This window comes from Trichoderma camerunense (assembly GCF_050948025.1).
Source record: "Trichoderma camerunense strain CBS 138272 chromosome Unknown V8C40scaffold_9, whole genome shotgun sequence".
Lineage (NCBI taxonomy): Eukaryota > Fungi > Ascomycota > Sordariomycetes > Hypocreales > Hypocreaceae > Trichoderma > Trichoderma camerunense.
Window position 1 is genome coordinate 454,135 of NW_028145361.1, and position 17,320 is coordinate 471,454.

Below are 17,320 nucleotides of genomic sequence, written 5' to 3' on the forward strand. Positions count from 1 at the left end.
CTTCTCCCAGAGCTCATCAAGGGTCAGCCCTGCGCCAATTTCTTCAGTAGACGGAGTAGACGTTGGTGTGTCCCTTAGTCCTGGGAGCCGGAAATTCTCTAATAGCCTTCTCCGGAACTTCTTCCGGGTGGCCGATGCATCAACTTTGTCATCAGACGTGGCGGCCGTGGCTGGAGCAGCATCTTCTTCTGGCGATTCGATTGCTGTTGGAATAGTGTCCTGTTCGGGCGTGGCTATGGTAGCGCTTTGCTCAGACGAGATGGGCGCGGTAACCGTAGGGAGGATGCTGGCAACGGGCTTCCGCCAACATGGGAATGGGCATTTGATGGGCTCTTCGGTCATTTCCTGCATCTTGTCATCGGTTTTTCTTTTTCGCCCTCTTCGCAGTCGTCAGCAGAATGGGAAAGCACTAAACGTTACAATATTTTGACAATCACGGGATGAACAAGATGCTTCGCTCGGGTTGAAGGGCATCTTCCTATATACATCTGAAGAGCCATGGCGCAACCCAGACGACGAATGTTCACGATGCCGCGTCAGTCACTACAGTTGCCAGTACCCGTTCCTTCCGTGTTGCTAAAACTATGTTGAAACACGAGGCGGGCTGCAAATCCAAGATATGAACCCAGAAAACCAAGATGGACATGGAATGCATCAATCATTCTTCTGTTTCTGCCTCCAGACATCCACCTGCCTCACGGAAGCTCGTGGGGGGAGATACATGTATCCGATGCTTCAGATCTGCCTACCAAAGCGTTTGCACCCTCTCTATCAACGGGCAACTATGGGAGAATTACCGACCAATTTGAAGCTTACGAGGTGAAGTATTCCTCAGACCCCAGCTTTAGACAGATAGTTTGTCTATTCCCATCCCCTATTATACAGATACCCATTTCCTTGACGCGAGGTTGTACTGACACATCCCAGTTACAGCAGCCTTCTAGAACACGGCACGATGAGGCAGTCTGCCGAATGTTTCATGTCAAAATTATATAGTATAAATACATCTGTTCTTCTCCATTGTTACTGCGCACAGCTGTTAACAAGATTTCCGGCGTTGGTCAACTTTTCCGGTTCTCATCCGTGAGGCAGTCACTGCTTTACTGGTGGAGCTGAGGCGGCAATCAGAGATTGATGGGGCGTGGTCCAAGATGAGGAAACAGAATTAGAAACGGGAAACTGGAGCGGGAAAGGGGTGAATGTTCGTTGCCATTCACCAACATCCGGGCCTCTTGCTACTGCGAGTTAATACAGGGGTGTGGACTGCTATTGCCGCGGCGACTGCTACGAATCACCTCTAAGGACGTTTCGAACGAGTTTCGTCTTCACCAGAGGTGTTCAAAGGCATGCGTGTTACGCAGACGCCCTGTTCCGTTTGAACCTGTTGTGTTACTCGAACGCGGCTGTGATTCTGGCCAGAAATGGGAACAAAGGTAATCCAATCATTAACACCGACTTCATATTAACGTACATGGTGATGCTGCCCTGTGCGGTGGCGGATGCTGCTATGTTCAAAGAAAGAAACACAAACACGCCAGTCTCCAGCTCGCATACATGTCCGCGTCCAATGTATTAATAATATGGGCGCGCATGAACGATCCTAGGTAGGTAGGCATAATGCAAGTTCATGTAAGATGCCATCCACACAAAATCGGGTAGGGATGCTCCCTCAGGCTTACCAAAATTCCCATTCTCAACCCGTTGGGTAGCACTCCTATGAGCGATGGTAAAAAGCAAACGCTCTTCTCCAAGGAACGAACATCGGATGCCTGCAGCTGGCCGTTTGTCATTAGAACAGAGCAAATTTCTGGCAATAGAAACAAGGTGAATGGCAACGGATACGCAGATATGAGAAACAAGGTCAAGCTGTTCGTATCGAAACTTGATTGAAGACTCATTTTCAACCCAGTCACAATGCTTTCCCCCAGTGCTAATGGATACAGATACATCCAAGAAATTCTACTCTCAAGTCCACTGAACAGATGCCTTCACCCTCAGCTATCGCTTCTGCCATCTCTGCTGATGCAGCGCCTTAACCTCCAAGTCCAACCCCGGAATCGGTCCTTCAACCTGGATATTTGGCGCAACAGCATTAATCGGAAGCGCCGCCACGGGGCCCCCTTTGACTCCGGCCTCTTCCATCCAGCTCTGGTACTGCGCCGTGGAAGTAACATACACGATTCGGCCCAGCCCGACGTACGCGTGGGCGGCCGCACACATGGCGCAGTGCTCTCCGGACGTGTAGACGACGGCGGAGGCGCGGGCCTCGGGCGTGAGGTTGAGCTGCGCCCACCGAGCCAGTGTCAGTTCCGGGTGCAGCGTCGCGTCGGCCTGGAAGTTTCCTGCTTCGCCTGTGACGATGCGGTTGCGGTCCTTTTGGAGGATGTTGCCGTCTGCGTCGACTAGAACGGAGCCGAAGGGGGAGTCACCTGCTTCGAGGGATTCGCGGGCGAGGCTGACGCAGAGCTTGAGGGCTTCTTCTCGGTTGACCATTGTGGTGGTATGTAAATTTAAATTTGAATACGGATGCTTGGCGTTTGAGAGGGGTTTGAGGTTGAGAGTGGCTGTAGTAGTAAGAGTGTCGTAGATGTCATCAAATGTCATGGAGATGATGTGAGGCGTAGCACCAGTTATGGGGCGTGTAAGTGGCCGAATTGGGATGAGGGGAAAATGATTGCCATCGAAGAGAAATAGACATTTTCAACCATGTAGACATTAAACACATGTATTCTACGACAGTTTCATCTTTATTCCATTAATCAATTGCGATCCGTGGAGTAATGTAGTTGGCATTTTTGGCTGTGTGGTTCGTCGGTTCTGTAGCGGGTTAACGCTTACACTTGTGCTTCACGCTGTGCTTGTGCTTGTGTTACGGCGGTGGCTTGCATGCAGAAGTGACCGGCTGCTGACATTAATTCGCTGCGAGTACCCTGGAAGAGATGGTTGTTTAAAAGATTGGGAGACATTGTCATCGCCTAAATAACGAAGCGCTACCATGATTATGTCTTTATAGGCCGCGAGGAGTTAGACACAATTATTAATTGCCTTCCAATGTGATATTACATAGAGTGTGGGGGAAATCCAAGTGTTGGTTCCATCGCTGCTATCCTTAGTCGTACTATAATTTCATCTACTAATTCTTCAAGGTAATCCTTAGATACGGACTGATCATGACTGGAACGCCCTCCGAGCTAGGGAACGACATTTGTACGCCTTCCCCGGACCATTTAAGCGTCATTATAAAAATCACAAAATGCCCCTCGTCTTCCAAAACGGAGAGAAAGCCGTGAATACCCAGAGCTAATAATCCAATCCTTAGACGACTAATTGAAGCTATCGTACCGCATACATGCATGTCGGCCCGACAAGTGGGGTAACACCGCATATAGAAATATCAAACGCCGCTTAACTGCATGCAAGCGCCCAACAACCGGAGCAGATATGCAAGTATGAGAAGCACCAGCGAGCAACTCACAGGCCTGGAATAGGAAATCCACGACGACACTAACGGCTGACTACAGCGCTTCGGCCAACCCAACTTACGTCAGGCTTCACATCAGACCAAACATGAGGTTTGCCATTGGCCGTCATCGGAAGCCTCTCCACCCCTTGCAGCGGGTTGTCTGAGAGTGCCAGAGAGTATAAACACCCGTGAGATGCTCGCTGTGCATTGAGCCGGATTCAGTTCCTTTCCATGTTTATATACTTCTTCTCTATACCCTCTCTATATACTCTCTGTAGCATAGGGACACTATCTAGCCTCTTATCTTTCATATAAATTGTAAAGCATCATTACACTACACTCATCACCATGGCACCACCCACTGCCACCGCCACCGAGGAGGAACACACCGAACAGCAGTCCATCATCAAGATGAACGTTGCTCCTGCTGTTGAGGAAGAGGAGATGGAATCCCAGCTTGAAAGCCTCAGCCGCGGCCCCAATCCCCTGCGAGGTACGACCGTCCCCATTGATCATTCTCACATTCATGAATATTCATACCCATTACTCTCACATCCCACTTGATGGCCACTACCTATCTATTCACATTCATCCCATCTCATGAGAATCCCCCCTCTGCAATGCATCACCCCAGCATCTCCAGCTAACCACCCGCTCCATCAGGCATCCCGACTTTTCCCTCCTTTCACGAGCACCGCAAGCACATTGTGCTGCACATGGCCGCCGTATTCCGCAACTGGGCCCGCAACGGCTACACCGAGGGCATCTCCGGCCACATCTCCGTCCGTGACCCAGAGTTCCCGGACCTGATCTGGATGAACCCCATCGGCAAGCACTTTGCCCTCCTCAACGGCAGTGACATGGTCTGCTTGAGGATCAGCGATGGTGAGATTGTCGGCGGTAACCGGGTATGATAGAATCCCCCCATCTAGTTTGTATCAATCGCTTGAGGGGGCATGAAGCTGACTTTTGTTGTTGTAGACTCGCCCTGTGAATAACCCAGGCTACTACATTCACTCCGAAGTCCACAAGGCGCGCCACAACATCCACGCCATCTGCCACGCTCACACCATCGCCGGCCGTGCCTGGTGCGCCTTTGGCAAGCCTCTCGACATGATCACCCAAGACGTGTGTGATCTCTACGGAGTTCTCGCCGTGGACACCGAGTACGCCGGCATCGTGACGGCCGAGCAGGAGGGCAGACAGATTGCAAAGGCGCTCGGTCCCAAGGGCAAGGCTGCTCTGCTTATTAACCACGGTATTATTACTGTTGGGCAGACTGTTGATGAGGCTGCGTTTTTGCTGGGCTTGGTGGAGCGCAGCTGTGAGATCCAGCTCAAGGTTGAGGCTGCGTGTGCGGGCAATCCGAGCTTGAAGAAGAGTATTATTCCGCATGAGCTGGCGATGAATAACTACAAGATGGCGGGTGAGAAGCATTGGCTGTATGAGGAGGCTCAGCCGGATATTGAGCTTGAGATTGAGCTGGCGGGAGAAATCATCTCGCGGGGCTTGGACGATGTAAAGATTGATACACCATAAGGATAGGGCGAGGTGGCAAGGGAATGGAAAGGGAAAGGGTTTGAATTGATGAATGAATAAATGATGCACATATAATTTTGACTATGATTTCTCTTCTCTTTCTTTTGTGTTGCCCCTGTTCTACTGTCGTGAAGACTGCTGTTCTTTATCAAGATCCATTTCTACTACATGGATCATGCAGAAAACTTGTTGAATTTCTGGATACATCCCTTATGATGATTACAAAAGGTGGTATAAATGTCGATAATGACAAGAGTCTTGCAGAAGAGGTAGTATATGTAATAGCAGCCCTATAATATTGAAGACCTATGCTATGCTACCATATTGAGTGGTTCATGGCTGGAACAATTTAGTGTCATTACAACAAAGCACACAAATTCTATCCATTTTCAGCCCGATCTAACGCCCAACATCTTCCTCCAGATTCTTCTCAAAATTTCTATAAATGCTCTAAAGTTCTTTGTCCCACTTTCATCCCTACCTTATTTGATTTCCGTCCACGCGGCCCGGGCCATTCTCGCCAGTCTCCGCAGATCCCGAACCGGATGCCCGCATGCCAGGGAAAGCTCTCTCCGCACCTGTGGAACAAACGGCACGACGTGTCTCGACTCGAACAACCTCGGCAGCGCACCGACAACTTCCAGGGCCAGCTTTCCACATTCGGCCTCGACCTCGGGACGCATCTTTGCCGGGACGTAGCCCGAGGGCAGCCAGTCTGGTCGCGTCAGCTGTGCTGCGGCCTTGAGTGAGAAGCAAGGCAGTGAGATGTTGATCAGGCTCTTTGCGTATTCTTGAGCTTTGTCTGGTGACTCTGCTAGGATCTTCTTGAGAATCTCGAGTGCGGGTAGGGTATCCGGGCCGGGACCCAAGCTTTGTGAGAGTGCCATCGATACGCGTAGAATCTCCACACAGTCGTCTTCCCAAATGGAAAATGGCATGTGCTTAACCATTGACAAAACGCCAATTCTATAATTGGTCTTGACGAGCTGACTTCCAGCTTCGGCATCTTGACTTGTTGCAATGTCAAGCATGGGCTTGACTAACTCAAAGTAAATCTTCTGTGTCCAAAGGGGCTTCACAATGGCAAAGTTCTCCTTTGCCAAGAATTTTTGCGGAGCAACAATCATCTCCAGTCTACGAGCCAGCAGATGACCAGTAGTCTCGTTTCCAGGGACATCGCGTAGCCGCTGGATCAGGGCTCGAGCTTGCGTGCCGCCCGGGCGACGGATCAGCCCGCTGACAATTGCGTAGATGGAGGATACTTGTTCTAGATAGCGCGAAGCATCATCACTATCAGAAGCGTTTTGGGCATTTTTCAAGGAGGCTTCTAGCCGTCCTTCCAATTTGGATATCAGATATCCGAGGCTTTCAACCTTGTACTTGTTTGCCAGAATGGTCAGGATAGATCTGGTTACAGGTCTGGTGACAGAGTTCTGGGTGAGAGAGGCACTCAAAGTGCCACTGATTAAAAGTTCTTGCGCAACTCCAGAGTCAAACTATTTTGGCAGTTAGAAGTGCTAGAAAGATTGGAAAGAAATAGGGGAATCAACTCACGAGTTTTGCAACAATAGACGGCCTCATAGCCTCTAAGAGCCCGAAAGAAAGAGTATTGACCGTCTTTTCCGTCAACCAGCCCCATGATGATCCTTGTTCATCTGTGTAGTTCTCAAGCTGAGCCTTTCTCTGTTCCTCTGTAGCAGAAGCAGGGACGGGTATTAGTTCTTCTTGGAAGAGATTCAAAAAGTAGTGATCGAGTTTTAGTGAAGCTTGCTGGGTCTCACCCATCTCGCGAACAACGAACCCGGCAAAATCAGAGACGAGATGGAGATACTGGTATTCAGATGTCTTATCAGAGCCATCAAAGTCCCTGCTGAGCTGAAGAGCCGGAGTCTTGGTGCCCGAGATGAGACCTACAGCGGCGGTTGCGCGGCGATAAAGGCTCCGAACAACTACCAGGGCAACGAGCAAAAAGTCATTGCGAAGCTCAGTAACGGTTGTTTCTTTCGGCGGTGTTGCGCTATTGTAACTCGGTGCAGAGCCATCATCTTCCTCTTCTGCAATGACTCTTAGCTCCGGATACTTGTAAGTGACCCGATACAGCCACATGGAACCATCAAAAGCCTGATCCGTCTCTGGCTTATGCTTCAAGCAAGCATCATTGAAGTAATGTGAGACAGTCTGAATACCGACAACCAACGCACACCAAATCTTTGGGCTAGCTTTTGCGTCTATCGCCGCTATCAACTCGGTGGTCATGACATGAATCAGGGCCAAGAAGTTATTTCTCCCAGCGATAAGAGACTTGGGCAATTCAGAGCATCCGATATAAGCCAACAGAGAGCCAATCTTTTGGATTTTCTCAGCCGCCTCGTCACTTTGGTCATTACGACTGCTTTGAGCGACGGACACAAACTGATCAACCAAAGGTCGGAAACCCGATGCGTAGGCCTGGACGGATCTGTGTAGGGCCTTTGCTGTCTCGTTCAGAAGATCATCCGCATTCGAGTTTGAAGAATGGCCACCAAACCCATTTAATGCAATGGCGAAAAGTGCTTGGCAGACTTCAGAGCACGTTGCTTCAGGAAGAAGCAGCCCACTTTCTTTTTCTAGTCCGAGCGGCACGGTTCCTTGAGAGACCAACGCACCCGCTCCCTGAACTGCCTCGGTTGCAATTTTATTGTCATCGATATTGGCGTTTTCGTTGCTTCCAAGTGCGACAGGGCCTTTATAAACGTCGTGGTAAAGGTTCTTGAAGATGCCATCAATGGACACAAAATCGCTCTTTTGTTCATCGGTCATCTGTGTCTGCGACAGGAGAAGTCGAGTTTCCAAGATGACATTAAGGATTTTCAACAAATCTTGACTATGGGTCACTGATTTCCGGTGTCGTAGGTTGTCCTTGAGGTGCGTGATTGTTGGCGCCACCATGAGAACGAATGCACTCGGGTTGGCGCTGAGAACACTAACAATGAGACGGCCAGCTGGAGTAGTGTACATGGGATTCGACAGGTCGTTAACGCAGTCGCGCGTCACATCCAGCGTGTAGTTGCGGAGATCGTCACCCTTGAGCTTTGTTGCGAGCGTTTTCAACACTTCGAGAGTAGCCCAAATGGCATCTTCGATTTCCCCATTTCGTACTTCATACTTGAGACTACCCCAGGTGCGACTAACGTATGGGATGATGGATTCTTCTGGGTGTGTGTACTCTTCGAGACACTCTTTGATAGTTTTCAAAACATCGACCTATAATAAATGAGATTCACTGAATACGGACGAAAGGAGCGAAGCAGCTTACCTTGACATTGACAGTAACACCGTCTCCCTGGTCAAGCTTACCTATCAAAAATGGTAGTGCAAGAGATGCGAGGCGGTATGTTGACGAGAAGCATTTTCGAAGCTGAGATTTAAGGTCCTCTGGCGTAAGGCCGCTCTGCGACAGGCGCGGTAGGGTGATGGGATAGTATGCCTTGAAAGCAGCAAAGACTGCCTCGAGGACCTCTGGAGTAGGCTCATATTGTTGGAGGAAAATTCTCAGAATGTCAAACCATACAATCAAGCAATCCGGGTCTCTCTCATTCCGACATAGCTCCAACAAGTTGGTCATGAATGCAGAGGAAGGTCCGTCCCGTTGCTGGAGATTGCTCGCGACTTCAGGGGTAGAGATGAGTGTTCTCAGCAATTCATACACTGCCAAGCGAGTCTTGATAGTCTGTCTTTGGAAGTCTTCCTTCATGCCGCACACTTTACCGATGATGTCGTAGCCACTCTGGGATTGAAAGGCCTTCATGGCTATAATCCGAGACAAGGCCGAGGCCGAAGCTAGTATGCCAGCTTTGTGATCAATGTCAAGCATGGCGCCGAAGAAGGCAATCAAGAGCTTCACTAGAAAACACTGTAAGCTGAATTGACCCTGTGGCAGCTTGTAAGGACTATGAGTTTACCTTGGCTCAGTTTCAGGAGATCAGGTTTCACAAAATCCAATGTATGAGATAAAAACTCCAGAGCTGGGTCATATTTGCGTTAGCACAGCATCAAGGTAACCAGAGAATGAGAGTCATCTTCTCACCCTTTGCTCTTGATGTCCAGTCTGGAGTTTCTTGTGCATCTTCAGTCTCGTTGTTACCCGGCATCCATGGCTGAACGGCCTCTACCCAACGGGCAACAGGGTTGGAATTGGCCGGACCTGTCTCAAGCTCTAAAACAGGTTTCATGTTAGACTAGCCCGCATCTCCAATATTCAAATAGAGCATACCTTTGGCCGCTCTCTGGGCCAACTCTGTCAGTTTGGCTTCATCTTCCTCGAGGACAAAGTCGAGTGCCAGCTGCCGAAAATCGGCCATGGCTTCTATGCGCTGGCGTAAATGTTAAACCGGTATCCAGGTGACTTCCAGGTGATTCGGGAGGATCCAAAAAAGGCAAAAGACACTCTTTTATATCAACTTTCTCGCAGCGAATGCCCTCGTAATAGTCGAATGCAACGTTATCGTGCAAGTCTCGGTGAGTCTGAGCGTCCAATCCCAGTCACTATCGCGGGGTAACTTTTGTATGACCAACCGCCCACTGCCGAAGAGTTCACCGCTTCTTACGTCCCTAGAAGCGAGAATTGAGGCTGTTGGATGAGTTTCCCCTTCTGTAAAGCGTCGCTCCAGGCGGTTTTCGGCCACTCAGGAGCAGGGCGAAGATGTATTTGTAAACATTGGCGAGCAGACAAAATCGCAATTCCGCCGGGACGAACATCGGCCATGGTGGGGTGTTTTTTTCTGGGAGATTCGGTCTCCACTTTTTGGCCATGACGGAAGAATCCCGCGCTCGAGACTCAAGTTCAATTCTTTGCTTGGGCCGGCATTTGCAACAGCCAATTCCAGCTTCATCCACCTCTTCATCGTGGCCATGATTCGAATACCGACACTGCGACATTTGGCGACCAATTCGGCGCGGTTCGCCGCTCGCACCACCCAGCAGCGTCGCTGGGCGCAAGTCGTCGACGTCCGATTCCACACAACGCAGCCTTCGCAAGTGATCCTCGAAAAGTACCGCGAGAAGCTCACCAGAAAGGCATCGCAGGAGGGTCATGGAAGTATCGAGGACCTCAAGGCAGCGTATGCGGATAAGATACAAGAACAGCGCAAGAACGACGCCGTAGACGTTCCTTCAATAGAGGATCTGTCCTCGGCATCCATCCCGCAGACCGAGGGCACGCCAGTTTCCCAGCCGAATCGCGGACCTGTGCCATCTTCTTCTTCCCCCAAGCCCGCTTCAAAGGCTTCCTCCGGCGAAAAGCCCGCCATCAAACCTCTTGGAGATATCCTCGATCTCGAAAAAGCTGCAGACCTGCCTGAAAAGGAACTCACAGCCATCTGGCGCCTTCGCCACGCATCGTCTCCCCAGACACTCTGCGCCGTCATCCCTGCGCCGACATACAAAGCGATGGAGGACCTGGCACGCAGCAGTCCATTCTTTGTCCTTCCGGTGCCGCATGAGGATCAGGGCGCAGAAATGCACCTGTTACAGTGGACCTTTGATGCAGCATCCAAGACCAGCACTGTTCTGTTCACCCAGCTGGTCGAGTATAAGACCAGAGGGGAGTTTGCGCAACCACATACCACTGTGACGCATCACCTCGATCTGATCAAGGACAAGGGCCTGGTTCTTATGCAGGGCCAGGTCATGGAAGGGCGGGGCGTACAGCCAGACCACGCAAGATGGCTGGTTATGTGCTTGCAGCGGTTCTACGGCGGGTGGGAGCAAAAGGGCGATGAACTGGATGGACAGAGAAAAGAGAGGGCCGAAGAAAGAAAGAAATTGCTTGAGTGGTTTACAAAAGGTGATCCGAGATTCAGCGTCGAGAAGCTGCTAGAAGAGGCGGAAAGATTGGGATGATATAGCGTCTTGGAAAATAGACGACTTTATGAGCACCAGGATAGATGAAACGGCAGACCCGTTCCTGTGTATTTGTTATATAGGCATTAGACGAGGTCATCCACGACCTCGAATTGTACAATTAAACAACGGCTAAAATTACACGCCTTCTTTACCACCAACCCAAAACGCCTGCTCTCTTCTATTTACAACTTCGCCTTTGGTGCCGCTGCCGCCGCCTCTTCCTCCTTCTTGACCTGGTCCCTCAGCACTCTTCGCAGGATCTTGCCTGCTTGAGATTTAGGAACCTCCTTGATGAAGCGAACGCCTCCGCGCAGCTTCTTGGAGGGTGCGACCTTTGCGTTGAGCCACTCGGTGATTTCCGTGGCCTTAGCCTCGGTCCCCTCGACACCGGCCTTGAGCACGACATAGGCGCGCGGAATCTCGGTGTGTTGTTCCTTGTCCCAGACACCGATGACGCAGACGTCAGCGATGTCATCGCGGCCGATGAGTTTGGCCTCGAGTTCGGCGGGAGGGACTTGGAAGCCCTCTGTAGTGGGAGTCGAGTCAGCGTCACATACAAGAGACAAACATGGGTGGGATGCGGATGGTATGGATGTATATAAGGGTGTGAATATGTGGCGTAGGACTTACTGTATTTGATGAGCTCCTTCTTGCGGTCGGTGATGTAGAAGTTGCCCTTAGGACAGCAGTAGAAGATGTCTCCAGTCCTGTACCAGCCATCCTCAGTGAAGGTTTCTTTGTTGAGTTCAGGCCTCTTCCAGTAGCCTGAGAAGACGTTTGGTCCCTTGAGGAGAAGTTCTCCGGACTGTGTTTCCCTAGTTGTTAGAACACATTTCAATAAGTCGAAATCTGGCTCAATATGCTTCTCACCTTGTCGTAGCCCAGTTCCTTGCCATCCTCATCCACAATCTTGGCCTCCATATTCGGATACAGCCTTCCGACGGAGCCCTGATACTTCCACCACTCTTCCGCCAGCTGTATCATCACGCCGGGAGACGTCTCGGACAGTCCATAGCCCTGCTTCACGCCAATCTTGAGCCGGTCCCACACAGAGACTGCCAGTTCCCTGCTCAAAGGAGCAGCGGCCGAGTTTATCCACCGCAGTGACGACAAATCGTACTTTGAGATGACGGGGTGCTTGCCCAGAGCGAGAACAATGGGCGGTGGCACATACATGAAAGTTATGTGGTGGTCTTGGATCAGCTTGCAGGCCTTTTCAAGGTCGAACTTGGGTAAAACGACACATTTGACGCCAGTAGCAATGGTGGTGGCCAGGACAACGACTAGGCCCTAGATGAATGAAGACATCGATGTTAGCTAATGATCCAGAATATGGTAGCTCGATTTCATCTCTCTGGGACAAACATACATAGATGTGGAAGAATGGAAGAACGCCCAGCTGAGCGTCTACTTCCCATAAGAGGCCTTTGATGTCGCCTTGTTTCTCACCCTGGACCGCTTGGGCTACAATATTCTGGTGGCTGAGCATCACGCCTTTGGGCAAACCGGTTGTTCCCTAATTGGGCTTATTAGTCGCCAATACGCAAGATATTCATGATATGGGCACTTACAGAGCTGTACACGAGATACGCGAGGTCCTTCCTGGGATCAATACTGGCCTTCTGAGGCTGGACTTTGGCGCCCCGGGCAGTGATGTCGGACCAGTGCCTATGCACCCCGGTCTCATCCCGGCCATCTCCCATCAGCAAAATCCGGTCCTCAGGCAATCCCGCAAGCGCCGCGGCCTTGCGGGCAGCCTGCAGAAACATCTTCTGCGTAAGAAGAGCCTTTGCGCCAGAGTCCTTTAGCTGCTGAGCCAGGTCCTCGGGCGTGTACGTTGGGTTGGCAGGACTGGCGATGCCGCCAGCCCAGTGGATGGCAAAGTTCACGACGGGGACGTCAATGTTGTTGGGCGTGAAGAGGCCCATGACGTCGCCCGTTTGCCAATTGAAGACATGGCGGAGGCCCTTGCCGAATTCGAGGGCGAGACGCTTGATGTCGTTGAAGGAGTGAGACCTGCCGGTGTCGCAGTCGACAAAGAGGGCTAGAACAATGAGTTAGCTATGAGACATGATGACGCTTTTGTGTTATAAAATGAGCATTGTTTTCGAGACAATGATGAGACAAGAGAGAAAGTGAGAAAGTAATCGCATATGGTGTACTGACGTTTGTCGCCGGGATAGTGTTTGGGCTGCTCCAGGTAATATGACCAGATGTCGACGGGAGGGATCTCGACCGGGATTTGGAGTGACGCGATAGGCATGATCACGGTCAATTCGATATGCTGTGTAGGTGTAAGGTATGTATGAAGATCTCTATAGATTGGTAATCACAAAGATTCGAGAGGCAGTCCTATACCAATCGGAGCTTTCTATCCCAACAGAAGTTGTTAAGGATCAACAAGAGTGAAGATGCAAAACGGAAACTGGGGCCGGCCTGCTTTGGGTATATGTAGATTGGCAACACTAGGAAATCCAAGATCGTCTCGAGGAATATAGATGGGCACACGGAGGGTATTATGAGGTGGGATAAGCCAGAGGCTGACCCTGGCACAACATCGTGTCCATGCTTGATAATGGTAGTGTCACCTCGTTGCTTTTAGTACGATCAACCTCCGTCTCCACGCTTAACCTAGGCACTAGGAAAGGCATCTAGCACACAGAACCATGCCTTTGTTGGTTTCGCGTCGTCGGCCCCAAGTCCGAGCTACCGTGTCCTGGGCAAATCTGTTACGAATATGCGGTCCCTGATGGCTTTGATGCCCGTCGGGACTCCAGTCTTTGTCCGCCAGCAAAACTCCGAGCTTGCCAGGCTCAAGATAGAGCCTAACCCCGGGCACTTTTCTGACTTGGGGGTACAGGTAATCCCACAGCAACGCCCTGCCGTAATAGTACATTTGCAGAACAGTCGCACAAAGTCACACACACATCATACATGGGCCCTGGCCGCTCTGGGGCTTCTCGGTACGACGGAGACTTCAAGGGCGGTAAAAGCGGAGTCCCTGGGCAATCTTTAACCTCGGTGCCGCGAACGTGGCGTGTGGGTCACCGTAGACTGAAGACAGAAAATGGAGTTCAAGCCCTTTTGGATGGCGTCCGCGGAGAGAATGAATGCGGGGGAGCAGCAGTAAGGGGAGAGTTTGCTTGGGGATCTGACCTTGTGCTCTGGCGGCTGCCGGCGAATCAAGTGTCGATGGCTTCACGTCAGATGGGCAGCGTGTGAGAAAGATTAATAATCACATGTTTCTGAATCATCGGTAATTCATCCGAGTTTTATGGAGCTTCAATTGTGCTGCGTTTCCTAGCAATCTGCCGGCAATGGCAAAAAGATGCTCATGTATTTGAACCGACTCCATCTACAACTCCACATCTATCGTTACAGGTGCCACCCTAGACTCCGAGCTTTTGGGTCGCATCCAAGCGTGCAAACAAGAAATAGGCCTAGGAAAGGAAAATAAAATAAAACTACCGAATATCCATGATCCCCTATTCGCTCGACTCCATCGCCACAACCTCGGCTGCTTCCCACTTGGGCACCGTATCGCATCCTTCCGGAATTCTGCAAGAGTCCCTGACGTCGCACGTCTTCCACAGCACCTCGCGGATTTCTCGAAATACCTGGTCTGGCGCATCCATGGCCCAGATGACATCCAGATGCTGGTACTCGGGAATCACTTTGCTGTGCACTACTTTAACATGCGGCTCGCGACCAACTTCGAAGCGCTTGAGAAGCCTCTTTCCGTCGACTAGATGATCGTCGCCGCAAACCCACAGCGCAAATGGGGGCACTTGGTGATTGTACCATGCCGTGGAACCTTTAATGTGGCGCCGATGTTGGTTCTTATGAATCTCGTCTCCAGTTTGGAGGTTTTCGTCACTGGTTTCCGAGTCGTCTTCGTTGCTGCCGCTTTCATCCGTGCTTTCTTCTTCTCTCAAGACATCCCTCGTCGCCAGGATGCACTTGTGTTTGGCAAAACACTCGCGACCGAGCCACCACCTCATCGACTCGGCACTTACATACACGGGCGCAAACTGAAACATGCGGTTGCGCAGGCCTCGGTCCCATCTCTCGTCGGTCCAGTCAAAGAGGAACGAGAAGACCTTGTAGCCCAGCCATCCGTACAGCCGGGGATCCAGCAGCGCGTGCATCTGCATCATCAAGGGGATGAAGGCGTGGATCCCAAACATGAGCCTGAACATGCCGGGCGAGATGATGCGCATGAACTTGAAGTACATCTTGCCAATGAGCGGTCCGGCATATGCTGCAGGGGCCAGAGCACAGAAGACGGTCAGTTTCTCGCCCAGGTCAGGTCGTTGCTCTTTTGCTAAAGCCACCAGCGTCTGAGTCGTTCCCTGTGAGTGGCAGATGAGGCCAATCTTCTCGAATCCCGTCTCGTGCAAGACGCGCGATATGAGCGCCGGCAGGTCAAACACACCCATCTGCCGAATATTCCAGCACCACATGCGCGGATCGCCATAATCGAGCAGTACGTGCTGGGGCTTGAAGCCGCAGCGGTTGTTGCCCAGCCAAACATCGTATCCCGATTTACAGAGCCAAAATGCCAGGCTCTGGTCGTCGTTGCAGCAATACGCTCCCGAACTCTGCAGCAAACCATGCATCAACAGCACGGGGAACTTTCGTTTCTTGCTCGAATTCCCTGGCTGCTGAGTTGGCTCCTGAAAGACTGTTGGGCCAAGTTTCTCTCTGCTTGTCTCATCTAGGGGTGTATGCTCTTTGGGGTCATAGACGTGCCAAAGCTCAATGATGAAGCCATCTTCCGTCTCGACCTTGAAAGTCTCCACGTCAAGGCCAACTCTGCGGGCATAATAGCCAACATCACAGATAATGGGGTCTTTACCGCCCTCAGTCGGCGGGTATTCGTCCACTATGGTTTCGTCAACATCCAAACGTCTCTGAGCTCCCGACGGGTCCCAATCCTTTTCCTTCTCTTGTCTAATTGCAGCGTTTTGCTGCTCCTGCTCATAAAACGGCCGTTTTTTCTCCTCATTCGGCAAAAACAGTGCCTTGCACCATTTCGGAATACTTGTAAACAGCGAGCCGAGTACAATCACACCAAGAAACTCCATGCTTAGCACAAACGACGTTGACCTGAAAAACCAGCACTGGATATTGCGTAATAAAGTCGGCGGTCCGTATAGTGGTAGAGGGGGAAACAATGGGTTCGTATGTGATGGAGGCATAGTATGCCTCAAGGTTCCTTGTGAGTCCTGCTGCCAAGGTTGTCCATTTTCATCTTTTTCAGGTTCGGGTAGTTGTATGGTCTTTCGCTCTTCCTCTCCATGGTGATGATGCGCAGCCGGGTTTGGGATCTTTTCTTGAAGTTTGTTTCCCTTTTTAATCTCCACCTCCGTCGTCTGTCCTTGTAGGTCTTCGCGCAGCACGTTGAGTTTGTGTGCTTCATCTAATGGCACGCCTGGTAACCTGTTGCCGTCCGATGTGACGATGACGGGATCCTGTGGTGTGACGAAATCGGCCTGCACAGCTATTGCTGCAGAGTCATCCTCCAACCTTTGATGTGAGAGTTTCTCGGACTGTTTGGTGAATTCAACCGCCTGCTGTGCAACCTCAAACGTCGATCGAGGCGACATGTCGTGTTGAGCCGAGGTCGGGGGATCTTCGTTGTGACCCATTTTGACCAATTGAGTGTTGACCGTGGTGATATTTATCTCTCTATACTGTCTTGCGTCTTTTCGAATTCTTTTATCCAAGCCATACGATGGGCTGTCGCCGCTGGATGCTGTGGTAATCGCTCACAGGTGGGCATCAACCAGGTACGGCAATGACATCAACGAAAGATCAAGCCACTAGTAGTTAATTTTCTGTTATTAACAGTCTATGCGTCCGCAGATGAGTATCAAAATAATGAAAACTGTGAAAGGCCAGGAACAAGCAATTATCATGAACCCAAAAATTGGAGTCTAACCAAACATCATGAGATAATTGGTAAATGCGGTGAGTGGAGGGGAGAAGCTGCATCTAAATCCAGAAACCCTGCAGAAGGGCTTTCCACATTTCCAGAATAAAATGCTGCATTGTAGGCCTATGTGTTAGGTGTGACGCAATCGAGTCGCGAATCATTCAAGAGTCGATCCCTGTTAGTTGGCTCCATATTAATTTTCCATCCGTTTCTGTACTTGTAATTCTCCGTTGATCAAACCAGATTTTTAGCTTGTGAAATTGGCGACGATTTTTGCCTCCTTGATGGCAGTGCTGACGGAGTTGGAGGAGTGGAGATTGAATGGCCGGTTTTGAGATACGTGTATCGCTGAAAATACATGTGAAATTCTGGCCAATTATTTGGTAGTGATTTATTCGTGGGTAGCTGGAGACTCTTGCTACGAGACATGACGAAATAATCGAGTGTAAGCCACTAAAGCGCATTCATTCATTGGCTAGCAGTAAGGTGACTTTGTT

The 17,320-nt window shown here is 50.6% G+C and overlaps 6 protein-coding genes across 6 annotated transcripts; 2 read left to right on the forward strand and 4 right to left on the reverse strand.

Annotated features, from left to right (window-relative positions):
- Positions 1 to 1,263: 1,263 nt before the first annotated feature.
- V8C40DRAFT_245220 (cytidine deaminase-like protein) lies at positions 1,264 to 3,015 on the reverse strand. Its single transcript, XM_083215836.1, has one exon. It carries the CDS (start codon positions 2,602 to 2,604, stop codon positions 1,999 to 2,001), a length of 606 nt encoding a protein of 201 aa, XP_083073002.1. The 5' UTR covers positions 2,605 to 3,015; the 3' UTR covers positions 1,264 to 1,998.
- A 464-nt stretch (positions 3,016 to 3,479) lies between these two features.
- Positions 3,480 to 5,103, forward strand: V8C40DRAFT_245222 (class II aldolase/adducin N-terminal). The gene is made up of 3 exons (XM_083215837.1): positions 3,480 to 3,956; positions 4,127 to 4,371; positions 4,445 to 5,103. Exons 1-3 carry the CDS (start codon positions 3,812 to 3,814, stop codon positions 5,000 to 5,002), a joined length of 948 nt encoding a protein of 315 aa, XP_083073003.1. The 5' UTR covers positions 3,480 to 3,811; the 3' UTR covers positions 5,003 to 5,103.
- An 87-nt stretch (positions 5,104 to 5,190) lies between these two features.
- Positions 5,191 to 9,711, reverse strand: V8C40DRAFT_245224 (Dos2-interacting transcription regulator of RNA-Pol-II-domain-containing protein). Its single transcript, XM_083215838.1, has 6 exons — positions 9,255 to 9,711; positions 9,069 to 9,197; positions 8,944 to 9,006; positions 8,298 to 8,884; positions 6,557 to 8,245; positions 5,191 to 6,498 (listed from the first exon to the last, which is right to left on the reverse strand). The coding sequence occupies exons 1-6, from the start codon at positions 9,340 to 9,342 to the stop codon at positions 5,485 to 5,487; spliced, it is 3,570 nt and encodes a 1,189-aa protein (XP_083073004.1). The 5' UTR covers positions 9,343 to 9,711; the 3' UTR covers positions 5,191 to 5,484.
- V8C40DRAFT_245226 (ATP11 protein-domain-containing protein) lies at positions 9,573 to 11,050 on the forward strand. Its single transcript, XM_083215839.1, has one exon. It carries the CDS (start codon positions 9,893 to 9,895, stop codon positions 10,880 to 10,882), a length of 990 nt encoding a protein of 329 aa, XP_083073005.1. The 5' UTR covers positions 9,573 to 9,892; the 3' UTR covers positions 10,883 to 11,050.
- V8C40DRAFT_223602 (acyl--CoA ligase) lies at positions 10,975 to 13,335 on the reverse strand. The gene is made up of 6 exons (XM_083212235.1): positions 13,052 to 13,335; positions 12,457 to 12,929; positions 12,255 to 12,401; positions 11,756 to 12,175; positions 11,516 to 11,690; positions 10,975 to 11,411 (listed from the first exon to the last, which is right to left on the reverse strand). The coding sequence occupies exons 1-6, from the start codon at positions 13,146 to 13,148 to the stop codon at positions 11,068 to 11,070; spliced, it is 1,656 nt and encodes a 551-aa protein (XP_083073006.1). The 5' UTR covers positions 13,149 to 13,335; the 3' UTR covers positions 10,975 to 11,067.
- Positions 13,336 to 14,152: 817 nt separating this feature from the next.
- Positions 14,153 to 16,934, reverse strand: V8C40DRAFT_245228 (Alpha/Beta hydrolase protein). Its single transcript, XM_083215840.1, has one exon. It carries the CDS (start codon positions 16,534 to 16,536, stop codon positions 14,371 to 14,373), a length of 2,166 nt encoding a protein of 721 aa, XP_083073007.1. The 5' UTR covers positions 16,537 to 16,934; the 3' UTR covers positions 14,153 to 14,370.
- Positions 16,935 to 17,320: the final 386 nt, after the last annotated feature.